We start from the raw sequence: 13,670 nt of genomic DNA, 5'->3' as shown, positions 1-13,670 counted from the left end.
GGCCTTCAGACATGACCATTAAACTTCACTGAACACAGCATAGTTGGACTGATCCTCATAAGACAAAATCCTAGTGTATGTATACCTTCTAACACTCATGTTTTCCTTTCATGCACTAACTAAAACCAAAACTACTTATCTTGAATATTAGTACATCCATGTTCATTGCAGCATTTCTACAGTGGTAAAGAAGTAGAAAGAATCCAAGTGTCCATAAACAGAAGTATAAACAAAATGTGGTGTTTGTATACAATAAGAGATTATTCAGACCCAAAAAAGAAAAATGAACTTTTGATTCATCCTACGACACGAATGAACCTTGAAAATGTTATGCTAAGTGACATAAGCCACATACATAAGGTCAAATATTGTATAATTCCACTTAAATGAAATACCTAAAATAGGCAAATTCATAGAGAAAGTAAGTAGATCAAAGGTTACCAGGGGCTACAAGGAGAAGGAATGGGGAGTAATTGCTTAAAGAGAATTTTATTAGAAGTCATAAAAAGGTTTTGGAAATAGTCATGATGGTTGTACAATATTATGAATGTAATGTCACTGAAGTGAATGATTAAAAATACTTGAAATAGCAAATTTTATTATATATGCATTATATTTTATGCATAATATATATTACCTAATTTAAAAAATTAATAATGTAATAAACCAAAAACTACTGAGTTGTATACTTTTAATAGGTAAATTGTATGGTATGTAAATTATATCTCAATAAACTTTTTAAAATGTATTTTCATTTATTTATTTATTTATCTTAATGTTTGTTTATTTTGGGGGAAAGAAAGAGAGACAGGGGAGGGGCACAGAAAGCTGGAGTCACAGAATCCAAAGAAGGCTCTAGGCTCCATCAGCAGAGAGCCTGATGCGGGGCTCAAACTCACAAACTGAGATCCTGACCTGAAGTCGGATGCTTAACTGACTGAGCCACTCAGGTGCTCCTAAACTTTTTTTTTAATGCTTCTTATATTGGCAGATCAGATCTTTCATCAATGGAGCCTTCCCTAGGACTTTAGCTTCCTCTCACACCAAATTATGCCACATAACCCACATTCTAATCACACCAAATGATATGTGATTCTTTGCCTATCTATCCTGGCTTTGTACTAAAGATTTTCTGAAGTTTGGGTACCTGGGTCACTCAGTCGGTCAAGTGTCTGACTCTTGGTTTCAGTTCAGGTCGTGATCTTACGTGAGTTCAAGCCTCACATCAGGCTCCATGCTGTTAGCAAGGAGCCCCCTCGGGATTCCCTCTCTCCTTTTCTCTCTGCTTCTCTCCAACTAGCTCTCCCGCTCAAAATAAATAAATAAACGTTTAAAAAATACAAAAATTTTCTGAGCTTTTATTCTAGAAGAGTAGTTTGAAAACTTCTCATTCTGAGAATTTTTACCATCTTAAAAATTGAGGACTTTTAAGAAATTCTGTGTGAATTCCATATTTCAATGCCATGTTAGAAATTTAAACAAAACATTTTGTTTTAAATATATATTACTTTCTTGTAAAATAAAATGAATTGATTGCATGTTAATATAACTAGCACCTTCTAGGAAAATATCTGCATTGTTTTATTTATTTTTTTAATGTGTATTTATTTACTTGGAGAGAGGGAGTGTGAGAGAGGGGCAGAGAGAAAGGGAGAAAAAAAATCCCAAACAGGGTCCAGGCTCAGTGTGGAGTGTGATGCAGGGCTCGATCTCATGACTGTGAGATCATGACCTTAGTTGAAATCAAGAGTCAGATGTTTAACCAACTGCACCACCCAGGTATCCTCGTATTGTTTTAACTGAGAGGAGAATATCTTAAAATTTTACAAGTCTGCTTAGTTTCTGGATTACTAGAAGACAGCTGGATTCACACATCGGCTTCTTTTCCTGTTAGATTGTTTTAGTTTAAGTATGTGAAGAAAATCCAGCCTCACACAGCTATGAAGTTGGAACACAAAGGTGTTTTAGTAGCCTTTTCAGATAATTCTGGATATTCTTTCACACTATGCTCACACATAACACATCACTTAAAGCTTAGCTTCAGTGTGGAATCAGAAACCATAGTGATGAATTGTTCTTACTCTATCATATTAAAATCCACTGGTCAATCCTACACTTTGAATGGATCATTTCCCCATTCATGATTTTTTAATCATGTCATTTGCAAAATATTTGTTCCCTAAGTTAAGCATACTTGTTGACCCATTTCATTGTGCAATACCCAACAAGTCAGCTCAGTAATAGCACCAGCCATCTCATCGGAGAAGCCTCTAAGCATTGGGAAGTTATCAAGCTTACTATACTTGATAAAAATCTTCTGGAATTCTAACTTTCACATGAAAGCTTGATTTCTATTATTTGCAGCAGATACTGGAAGTCATTTTCCTTGCAGTGACAGACTCATTGTACTCATTCTTTAGAAAACGTCTGCCACACACCAAAGTTTGAATAACCACAGATTGTCTGTTCCTCACTCTTTCAAATAAAACATGGCATTCCTTAAAAGAAGCATGAACCCAAATGATCACACAAATACTCGGTTCTTTCAGGAAACTACTGAAAATCAGAATGCAGCATAAGTGCCTTATGTGTATTTCATCACATAGAGTAATAAAGAGATGCGTACTTAAGGATCAAGATTTAATTAAATAAAAATGCTTTACTCTAAGAATGTTCTTAAGTGAAACAGGCTCCCCCCCACCCTTGCTACGGAGCAGCATTAAAACATACTACGACTACTAATACAGTTTGGTGCCACTGCCTTGATTAGCGCTGGTTGTTAGCAGTCTGGCCGCCACTGCTTCCACACCATCAATGCAAAGGTCAATACAGTGGAAAAGACAATTGTCTAGCATTATTATGAAAATACTACTGACCTCTTAGACTCCTCAAACACCTACTGGGAGTCCCCAGGAAACCGCACTTGAGGACCACAGGTCTAGAATTATTCTTTTTCTTCTTCTTCTCCCCAGCCTGGCCCAGTCAACTAATAGATTTCTACTGATCTTTTAAGTGTCCTCAACTCAGGTCAGTGGCATCTTATATCCTTCCCCAAACAGAGTTTTCTTTTTGTATTCTCTAGTCCTTTAGTACCTGTGGCTTCTACTCAATTTCACTGTTTGTTTATTTACAGTTTATTTTGAAACTGTGGCTTCTAAAGATCTATGGACTAGTATTCAACTTTATATCCAGAATGCCTAACAAAAAATCCGGAGCATAGAAAATGAATTAATAAGTTATTTATTATATTCTGGATACAATGTGAGCGTTTTCTGAACTGTATCAGTCTGGAAGAAATGGAGGACCAGAGAATATAATCTAAGCTTTCTAGATAATATACTGAGTCAATAAATCTCAAATATGTCTGTACTTTATGATTAGTATAGTTACAGTTGCATTATCTCTCTCCCTCCCCCCACTGTCTCTCTCCTCTACACACACACATACACACCAAAATGGCATTCTGCCATGTTCTGTAATTTATAAATTGGTATGACATTATCAATAAGTATAGTAATCTAGAGAATAAAGAAATGAGAATATATATTTATACAAGTATAAACTTGTATATTTGAACTAATTTGGAAAATCTGAGTAAGATTTCAATAAGCAAATACTAGCCTAGAAGACTGTTAGGCATTGCATCGGGTGGCAATGTATAATAAGAAATTTGACATATTTATATTCATATTTATATGAGTAACATACAGTAGATGCCATATCTCACTAGTTATCAGGTAAATTAACATACATTGACTTTTCTTACAAATTAGATACTCATAAACTAATAAAATTATGAAAATATTATTGAAAAAAGTGTGAGACAATAAGCCTTTTCATATACATTTGATGAAAACGGAAGCTGACATCTTCTTTTTGGACAGGAATCTGACCAGCTATAAAAATTAAAATAAACACTGATTCTATTTCTAGGAATCTATTTCAAGGATTTTATGCTAAAGAAATACTCACATGTGTGAATAAATATTTGTATATGCACAAATGTCCATTGTGACATTGTAGGTAATGATGAAATACCAGAAATAAATGTTTATCAGAAGAAAAGGGTTAAATTAGTTTATCTTTAGTATAAAATAGGCACAGGCTTTCAAAAGAAAGAGATAGAGTGTTAAGTAGTGAAATAAAAACTTTTCAAGATACATATATTTTAAAAATCTGAATAATGCATATAGTCTCATCTAAATGATATACACATTACATGAAAAAAGTTCTGAAGGCATGACAGCTGTTAGTTCCAAGTAAATGGAATTGATGTTGCAGTGATGAGGCAGAAATTTAGTTTTTAAATCTATTTTACTTGAAAACAATTAATTTATACATTATGTTATAATTTATAAAGTAATAAAAAGAATTGACCTCAAGTAGAGTGACATTGGACCAGTGAGGGATATATGAAAATGATACAGAGAGAAAAGTGAGAGATTATATGAGAAACATAAAGTCACCCTTGTGAAAGTAGGATGGCAAGAAAGATGTTTCTCTAAACTATATGAATAATCCATACAATATTTTGCTTGAATTAATATGTCCCATAAAATATTAAAATATTTTAAAATATTAGATTATTTATTTACTAAGATTTTCTCAAGACTATAATACACATACACACATACACACACACAAATAATAATCTCTGATATTTGCTTGAGAAAATACAATTCACTGAATAAAATTAGGTAGATATCCTTAAAGATATAATTTCACCCAGTAGAAGAAAATAAGATTAGTATAGTTTGATACTGAAAAAAAATTTCCATTAAATTTGATATACTTACAAAAAGACACTATGAAGGAATATATTGAAAGTTCCATGATTAGAAACTAATAATCATAATATACATACTATACATGCTAATGGTTAGTTGCTTTGACTTTCGGCAGATCAGATAATATAGGTGACCTATTCTTGAATATAAACTAAAAAAAAAAGTAATTGCTACCAACAATTACCATTCGAATTTCTCTGCTAATGCAAATGATACTCATTTTCACCAAATTATTTAAAAAAAAATATTGTACTTACTTTCAACGATTACTTGTCTGTCTTCCCAGTTGTCTTTAATGAGCTGTATATTCCCAAAGTGCGCATCACTGTAAAAGATTCGGTTGGTACCTTTTCTTCTTTGATTATAATCAAAAGCCAAGGCTATGACGTTCTTGAAATAATGTGGATTTTCATATGGTCTTATTGGTGAATTTAAATTGGTTTCATCAGAAAGATGTATACTTTTTAATATTGTTCTCCCTGAATAAAGCAAATAGCCTTCATGCCTCAGGCAAGTAACTCCGTCCTCTGCTAAATATCCATGGGCACAAGAGCAAGTTCTCCGAGAATTTCCTCGATAAAGACAAAGTTGCTGGCATCCACCATTGTCCTTAGCACAAACATTGGTCCCTAAAGAGAATAAAAAAGGATACACACATACACAAACATATATGTTTGTTTTTTCTTTTGTTTTCAAATGATTTTTTTCTTTCTGAAATATTTTTTTTTTTAAAGTCAGGTTCATGCCTAGAATGGAGCCCATTGCAGGGCTTGAACTCACGACCCTGAGATCAAGATCTGATCTAATATCAAGAGTCACTTAACTTACTGAGACACCAGGCACCCCTCTTACAGAAATATTTTTTAAAAATCATGTTGAATATTCTGTTTATTATTATTATTATTATTATTATTATTATTAATACTGGTCAGTAAAAAAGTCAAATACTATAAAGTACTGACTTTATTCATATCAGCTTAAATTTTGGATTTCTTATTTAAAAGACTGCATTCTTCTGCTCTAATTATCATCAAAATAAAAGCATTAAATTTTTCTTAATCAGCCAATTAAGTGCATAATTATTTCCTGAAACTTGATGCTGAGATTGCAATAGGTTTTATATACTGTAATATTTGGCACAAGTAACAATTCTCTCAAAACATGAACTGGGTTCCTCAACAAACAGTGCACTGGTTTAAAATGTGTCTATGAAATATGAAAGCTATCAAACAAATTTACAGTGCCAATGTACCTAACCTCCTAAGTATATTAAGTGTAAGATTTTATTTCAGCTTTGAGTGAAGGTGTAATATACTATCAAGATTTCTTAATCAGGATAATTTTCTTCCACAAATCCATCATCAACTATAAAATTATTATACCCTCCTTTGATATCAAGGAAATTAATTACAATTTATTTTAGTGGACATTAAAATGGATATTTAATGACATAAAATGCACATTTAATTGAGGTAAATTTTTTAAAAATCAAAACCACCTTCCTATCAGTTTCAAAAAACACATTTTAAGGGAGTGATGACTTCAGAAATGTTTCACACCAACAACAAACTTCTGAAGCCATAATCACTGTATATATAAAAATACAACACAAAATATGTGGTTTTGGCTACTTATCACTCTCTATTATCCTAATAGTGCTTTCTATTTTGTTTGTTAAATATGAATATTTATCAAGATTTTCTACATTACTTATAGAAGGCATGCCAGGTATATAACATGTCCATATAAATACACTGACCAAGGCAAAACTATGCATGTATGAGCTATTGTGTATTCATTCCAATAGACTTACACTACTGTATGATTTTTATAGGAAATTAGATGTAAAATAAAACTAGAGTTTTGAGGTTTGGGATTCATATAAGAATCTCTAAGTTTGATCAATGTTTTTTTTTTTAAAGGAGAGTATTAATGTAAGATTTACTTTATAAGAATGCTGACCTTTCTCTCTTACTCGGTTAAAGATTTTAACCTCCTTCAGGTTGACTCCAAGACCCGTTCTCATGGTTACAGTTTCTGTGGCATCATTCTTGTGACCTCTTCTGATGGACCCGTTGGCATGTGCTCTGACAAGAAGTTGGACATACATGATCAACAATCATTAAGTAATTCACATCAAGCCAGTTATTTAAACTGAAGATAACAGTTGGCCAAGCAGAAGGGGAAGGAAACCAACTTTAGTCTGTGACACTGAAACACTTGAGCCTGGAATAGCAAGAATGCCTGACTTTCTGTGGAAATCACATGGTTTTGTGAGATCCTTGTTGTGACCTTGCTAAGGAATGGCTAATCCTACAAGGGTAAAGCAACTGGCACTGAAATAACATTTTGAGTCTCAAATACTTATGAAAAAATAAATTACCTGTCAGACCAGTAGATGTAAGCCCCAAAGACTGCAACTGAAAACATATCCACATTGCTCCCTGACAGCACCATCTCACGATTCCCTCCAGTCTCAAGGTCAATTCTTTCTATTTTATCTGTACGAGCATCACACCAGTACAATTTGTTTTCCTAAAGATCGATTGAAAAGTAATATTACAAGCTGTTTTGGATTAAATGGTTTATTAAAAAAAAGAAAGAACACTAAGGGTGGCTTAATGCAAGTTGGCAGTTAATGTTTATTTAAATACATAAGAAATTCAACACACCTCATAGTCAATGGAGATACCATTTGGCCATGCTATTCCCATGCTTACAAGGCTGACCTTCTCTGAGCCATCTAAGAGAGCCTTTCCAATGCAGGGCATCTGTCCCCATTCAGTCCAGAACAAATAGCTGAAATGAGATTGTTGACTTATAGTAAGACTCAGACAAGCACTAGAAAACATATTATTAATAATAAAGCAGTAACATTCATACCAATAGAAAATAATAATAATAGAAATCAACATCCATGTGTTTATATTTGTGAAAAAAAATTTCATTAAAAAAAATATTTAACTATTCTTAGAAATCACAAGGATGGATTCAAACTCCCTCCAAAATGCTTTGCACATGCTCCTCCCTGTCTGAAATACTCTTCTCCAAACTCTTTGTCTAATTTGCTCTAGTTCCTATTTCAAACACCATTTCCCTCAAAAATTCTTCTGTGTTCTGATTATTTACCCTATCCTCTGGATGGATTGGAGTGAAATTTATAGTGTTATAGTTCTTATATTTCTTTACAGTGCTGTTTTTATTAATGCTTTTTGCCCCCATTGGACAATAAGCTCAATGAGGACAGTGATTATTTCTCATTTTCATCTGTTATACCTACAGCACTAAGAAATTAGACAACTGTTAAAATAAAAATTAGTGCGAGGTAAAATATTATTAATGTATATATGAATGCAGTGTAATTTCAATTCTGTCCAATTAGACTGCTAAATGTAACTATTCTAATTTGAATTTTGTAAGTTATCTTGTGAAGCAACCATAAAACACAGATTCGTATGAAAACAGATATTCCTATTTTAGTAATTGCGTAATACAAAATGGAACATGGAAGAAAATGAAACAGAGGAAGAAAATCCAGAGTATGCTGAAATAAAATATGTCAAAAAACTAAATGTAGAAAAACAGAAGGCCTATTATTCATGCTTCCTTTTGCTCATTCATTCAGCATACATAATATTTATATTACAATACAAAATCCATGCTTTCAGATAAATAGGATCCATTCTTTAGAAATTATGTCCACTGTAGTTTTGATTCATCTGTCAGAAAGCAGTAATGATTAGAATTTAGAAAAATATGGCAGTCATTGATTCGTTCAGGCAAAAATGAATGTGTATTCTGTGGATATTTAAATACATATATATGAGTGTTCATTCCATAAAAAAATCAAAGGTGTACATTCATATTTTATATCCACTCAACTTATTATTTATCCATAAAAAGATACTTAAACTGCATAAAAATGCATGTATTCCCTTTACACACATTGTTTTGATTTATTTTAAAAATTGAATTTTTTTCATGAAAATGCTATATAAAATACGTGTGTTGGAATTTTACAACCAGATGAAAAGAACGTGTGGCTAGAATTCCAAGTATATTAATCCTGAACAAGCTTTCATTCATTTTTACACCAAACCTCAAAACTCTAGTTTTATTTTACATCTAATTTCCTATAAAAATCATACAGTGGTCTAATGGAATGAATACACAATAAATTAGAAAGGGAAAAGTCTGCATAAGAAATCCAACTAGTATTTTATTGGTTAGCTGTAGGTTGAAACAGGCATAAAAAAAACTATGTTTGCATTGAAGTTAAGATTTTTAAACTTTCATGGAGATCCTCATTGTATTAAAAAATAAAATAACTGGGAGACCAAATTTGTTGCTCCATTTAACTTTTTAAGGACAAGTTTTTAGCATTAATAATGCTCTTACAATGACTAATCAGTCACTGTGTCAAAATGACAAGGGGATGGATGCGACACCGTGAAGGAGTATTGGGGGAGCCAAGACAGACAGGTGCTTTTTCAGTCTGACTGTTGTCATCTATTTTAACATACCCCAGAGTTCAAATTTGAAAAGAAATATGTACAATATACCATTTACTTCATAGTAATCTGCTTTCAGATGTACAGAATTCAGTAATACAAATATTATTTTAAAAACTAAATAACAATGTTTTGAGTGAGGAGGGCAAATCTACCTACTTAACAAACTTCGCTCAGATTCTCACAGCTACAGAAAGTACAGGTCAGGAAGTTAATGATCCACAGTCACACCGCTGGCAGCAAAAGGGGCACACCAGGCCTCTGGTGTATTCTCTATGTTGTCTCATCAAATGTAAATATAGCATAATGATATAATAATCTCATTTCAAAATCTATTTCATGGTATAAGAAACTAGAACAAAGATCTTCATACTTAAAAAAAACATAAAACAAGCCATGAAAAAAGGGCCTAGTACCAAGAAACAAGCCTTTCTTTTCTTCCCTAGTAGTCCCTTTGCATTTTATTTTTAATTTATTTTTAATTTTTTAAAGCTTTTTATTTATTTTTGAGAGACAGAGAGAGGCAGCGCAAGCAGGGGAGGGTCAGAGAGAGAGGGAGACACAGAATCCGAAGCAGACTCCAGACTCTGAGCTAGCTGTCAGTACAGAGCCTGACGCGGGGCTCGAACCCACGAACCGTGAGATCTGACCTGAGCAGAAGCCAGACACTTAACCGGCTGAGTCACCCAGGTGCCCCTCTTTGCATTTTAAATCTGCATTACTTACATGCGGGAGGCTTGGATGAATGACAGTAAAATTAAGAATTAGAACTATCCAAAATAAACCTATCTTGAGTACAGATTTTTCTCAAATTTTCAGTACTGATTTGATAAATTACCATTATAAATGAAGCTAAATTTGACTGTAGGAATCACTATTACAGCTAAATAATTTATCTACATATTAAAACTAAAAGATACTATACCCACTAAAATTAAGCGACATTTTATGAATTTCAGGAAAAGTATGAATTCCTTAAACTGAAATTAAGAATAAAGAATTGAATAGAGCTAGCACCTTGAGAACCTTCAGGGATTATAACTAAATGTAGAGAAAGAACACTAAGCTTATAAAACTGCAGGAAGAAACTTATGAATAATTTAAGATAGTAATTTACATAGATGTACTTGAGGAGATATCTTTAATGAACATAGAGTCTTTGTATCTAAATGTGATTTTTCATGAAGGGAATAAATGAAAATCCCTATCACTGGTTTTGAGACCCCATGGAAATTCAGATTCAGTGACAGCATTTCAGATGGATGTTGTCCCCATTTGAGTTCAAAATTTTCTGTAGCGAAATGTTATTTGAATGATGATATGATATTCTGAAGGAAACTGCCGTTAGAGTATTAGCTTGGTTAATCTAGCACTGAGAATACTTCTCAAGCTTATCCCAGACCTAGAAATTTTCACAATTGTCAAAATAAAATGTTATGCTACACAATTGAAGTTTCTCTGGATGATAATTTTTTTGTAAACTGCAAATCCCCCTAGATACAGAGGCTGACAGTTACAGAATTTAAAATCACAAAATTACAGATGGGATATTCAAGTGGTTTGAAGGATTATAAAAGTACTGTCAGAAATCATTATAACACAAATATCCTTATTGTCTTATGAGACATAGTACGTGGCAGGAAAATGTGCAATAAATGCATACTATGCTCTAATGTTAATGTCCAATTATTTATTGACATTTGAAAAATAGACAACAGATTCCACTTAGCAGCACTGGAATTCCCAAAGGCCTAGGATACACTTACAGTTCCCAAAAGTTTATTGAATGGATCATATGACCATTGTACTGGTATCAGAATTACTTTACATGCCAGTACACTTATAAAGAAAAACTAATCTTTTCTATCAAAACTAGTGAAAGCTGAAAATATTCAAAATATTATAAATGCCCTTGTGTAATTTCAAATAAATATTTATTGAGAAATAAAGCTAACATGAAAACAAAGATTTGGCTTTGCTGGGGAAGTGTAAAAAAACGTGTGAGGTAGAAAAAGAATACTGAATAAGTCTAAATCATCATAAAAGGAATAGTATTAAATGTGATTATTTTAGATATATGTAAAAGAGTAAAAAGCAACTAATTTGAATCAATCATTTTCTTTGGATTAAAATTCTTTTTTTTTTGACGGCTAACCAGTTTCCTTTGAACACAGATCTAGGTTGCAATTTTTACAATAAATTCACCATTTCTTCCCATTCTTATGTCATTTTGAGACAGCATGATTTACATACTTTATCACATATGCTAAAAGAGAGGAGATAACCAAAAATGTCCACGCTGGCACAAAAATAAAGATCATATCATTCTTTTATAGGCCGTTGCCTTGGTTGAGAAGAAAATGAGGATGTCCTTGTTTCCTCTATCATACTGAGGGGCAAGGGCGTGATACTACATCAGCAAAGAATAAAAAACAAACAAATCTACAAATTAATGATAGCAGCTAGGCTTTGTGTGAGCATGAGCTTTTGACAAAAACAGTTTGTGATTTTGAATGTCTTAGCAGTTTCATTCAAATTACTTAAAACTCATATTAACAGAATATTTTGTAGGCCAACACGTCAATACCTCAATCTTCAGGGCACATGCAAATAACATAATATACAAATTTGAATACATTTCACAAAAACATGAAATGGTATCCTTCATCTTCTCTGAGGGATATGGTGTGATGAAGAAGCTTCTCTATTCCTGTGAGTGCTTCTTTGCATTTCTTTTTATTTCATTTATGTGCAATTTTGTTTTGAGAAAGCATTCCATGCCAATCCCAAATCACTTTTCAAGTCCTGAATGTGTTACTCTTGCTTAGAGGTTCCTGCAATGTAAATAGAACTCAAGCACAGATAGAGGAACACTCTGTTGAAAGAAAGAGTCTAGAGACAGTATAACCTTGAACACTTTTCTTTTCTTTTTTTGTTTTCTTATTTTTATTTTGTGTGTGTGTGTGTGTGTGTGTGTGTGTGTGTGTGTGTGTGTGGTTTGGTAGATGATTCTCAAATATATTCCTTCAGTAGTCATGTACTCATTCAACCAATATTAATTAGGCACCTATTATGCACCAGCAGTTGATGATACAAAATGAACTGACCTTAGTGACCTTCATGAAAGTCACTGTTTAATGGCAGAGGCAAATGAGTAAAGATTTACCTTAAGAAAAATGCCAAAAGAAATACTTAAAACTTGCTAGGTGTAAGTCTCTAAGTCATAAAAGTATGGGTTTCAACACTGAAAATATTGAAGTGCAATGGTGAGTGAAGTTTTCATTTCTATAAATAACTTCAGAAATAAATTTTTCTTTTGAGCCAAAATAAAGATATGGGCCATTTGGGTCATATTCTTTTTTCTGTTTAAGCTTAAAACAATATTTACCATTTATTCTACAGGCCTTGTTCTGGTTTCTGTTATCCTTAAGTTCTATATCAGATTCCTTCTTGATTCACTATTTTGCGATACTGAGTGACACAATTATTATATGTAAGTCCAGTCATTACCGGAGAAGTATGAGGAAAAATTATTCACAAAGAAAAATGTATTTGGCATGTATAACGCTACAGCATACTCTGTTTATAACCTGTACTATATTTAGTCCCTTATTTATACCCTGCCTCATTGTGCACCCTCTCATTTTAACAAATATATACATACACACATACATGTTTATGTACATATATGCTATTGGTTGGCTATTTACATGTTTCACACTGTTTTTCCTGAGTAAATGGTCTAAATTTTATTTGTTTATGGTATCCCAAATATATACTTGATGTTTTCCCTATAATATATATATACACATATATATCTATTCCTATGAAATATTTAATACCTAGACTCTTAGAGCCTAGACTCCTAGGACCCTTGCACTGATTCTTAAAACATTATGCAGAATTTTATTATTTTTTAATTTTTTTAACATTGTTATTATTTAGAGACAGAGCAGGAACATGGAAGACTCAGAGAGAGGGGGAGACACAGAATCTGAAGGAAGCTCCAGGTTCCAAGCTGTCAGCACAGAGCCCAACATGGGGCTCAAACTCACAAACCGTGAGATCATGACCAGAGCCAAATTTGCATGCTCAGCTGACTGAGCCACCCATGTGCCCCCGACATGTTTCTAATTTGCTTCATGACCTTCAGTTTGTCTTATATATTAGTCATATCCAACCTACACCAGGTATTCTGTACTGAAAGAAGCTAAGATAATTTCTACAGGTGGATAGAGCAATACATCTTTCAAACTTCATTTTTAACCTTTACCACAGTTTTATTAGTCATCCCTTCAACAATTATGCATTTGTGTTAGCTATTTCTGGTTTCCATTCAACATGGCTTTGGTGGTTTGGACCAGAAGCTCCC

At 32.9% G+C, this 13,670-nt stretch overlaps 1 protein-coding gene across 1 annotated transcript in view; it reads right to left on the bottom strand.

The window, feature by feature from the left end:
- The window catches only part of LRP1B (LDL receptor related protein 1B), a 1,807,041-nt gene that overhangs the window by 440,011 nt on the left and 1,353,360 nt on the right, over positions 1-13,670 (bottom strand). Inside the window, exons 38-41 of the mRNA XM_029933319.1 lie at positions 7,460-7,586; positions 7,171-7,322; positions 6,750-6,874; positions 5,045-5,416 (exon numbers count right to left, since the gene is read on the bottom strand). Of these exons, the coding sequence (XP_029789179.1) occupies positions 5,045-5,416; positions 6,750-6,874; positions 7,171-7,322; positions 7,460-7,586 (776 nt within the window). The remainder of the gene's footprint in view (positions 1-5,044; positions 5,417-6,749; positions 6,875-7,170; positions 7,323-7,459; positions 7,587-13,670) is intronic.

This window comes from Suricata suricatta, chromosome 3, assembly GCF_006229205.1.
Source record: "Suricata suricatta isolate VVHF042 chromosome 3, meerkat_22Aug2017_6uvM2_HiC, whole genome shotgun sequence".
Lineage (NCBI taxonomy): Eukaryota > Metazoa > Chordata > Mammalia > Carnivora > Herpestidae > Suricata > Suricata suricatta.
The sequence above is the reverse complement of the archived record's forward strand: the minus strand, read 5'-3'. Positions and strand labels throughout refer to the sequence as shown.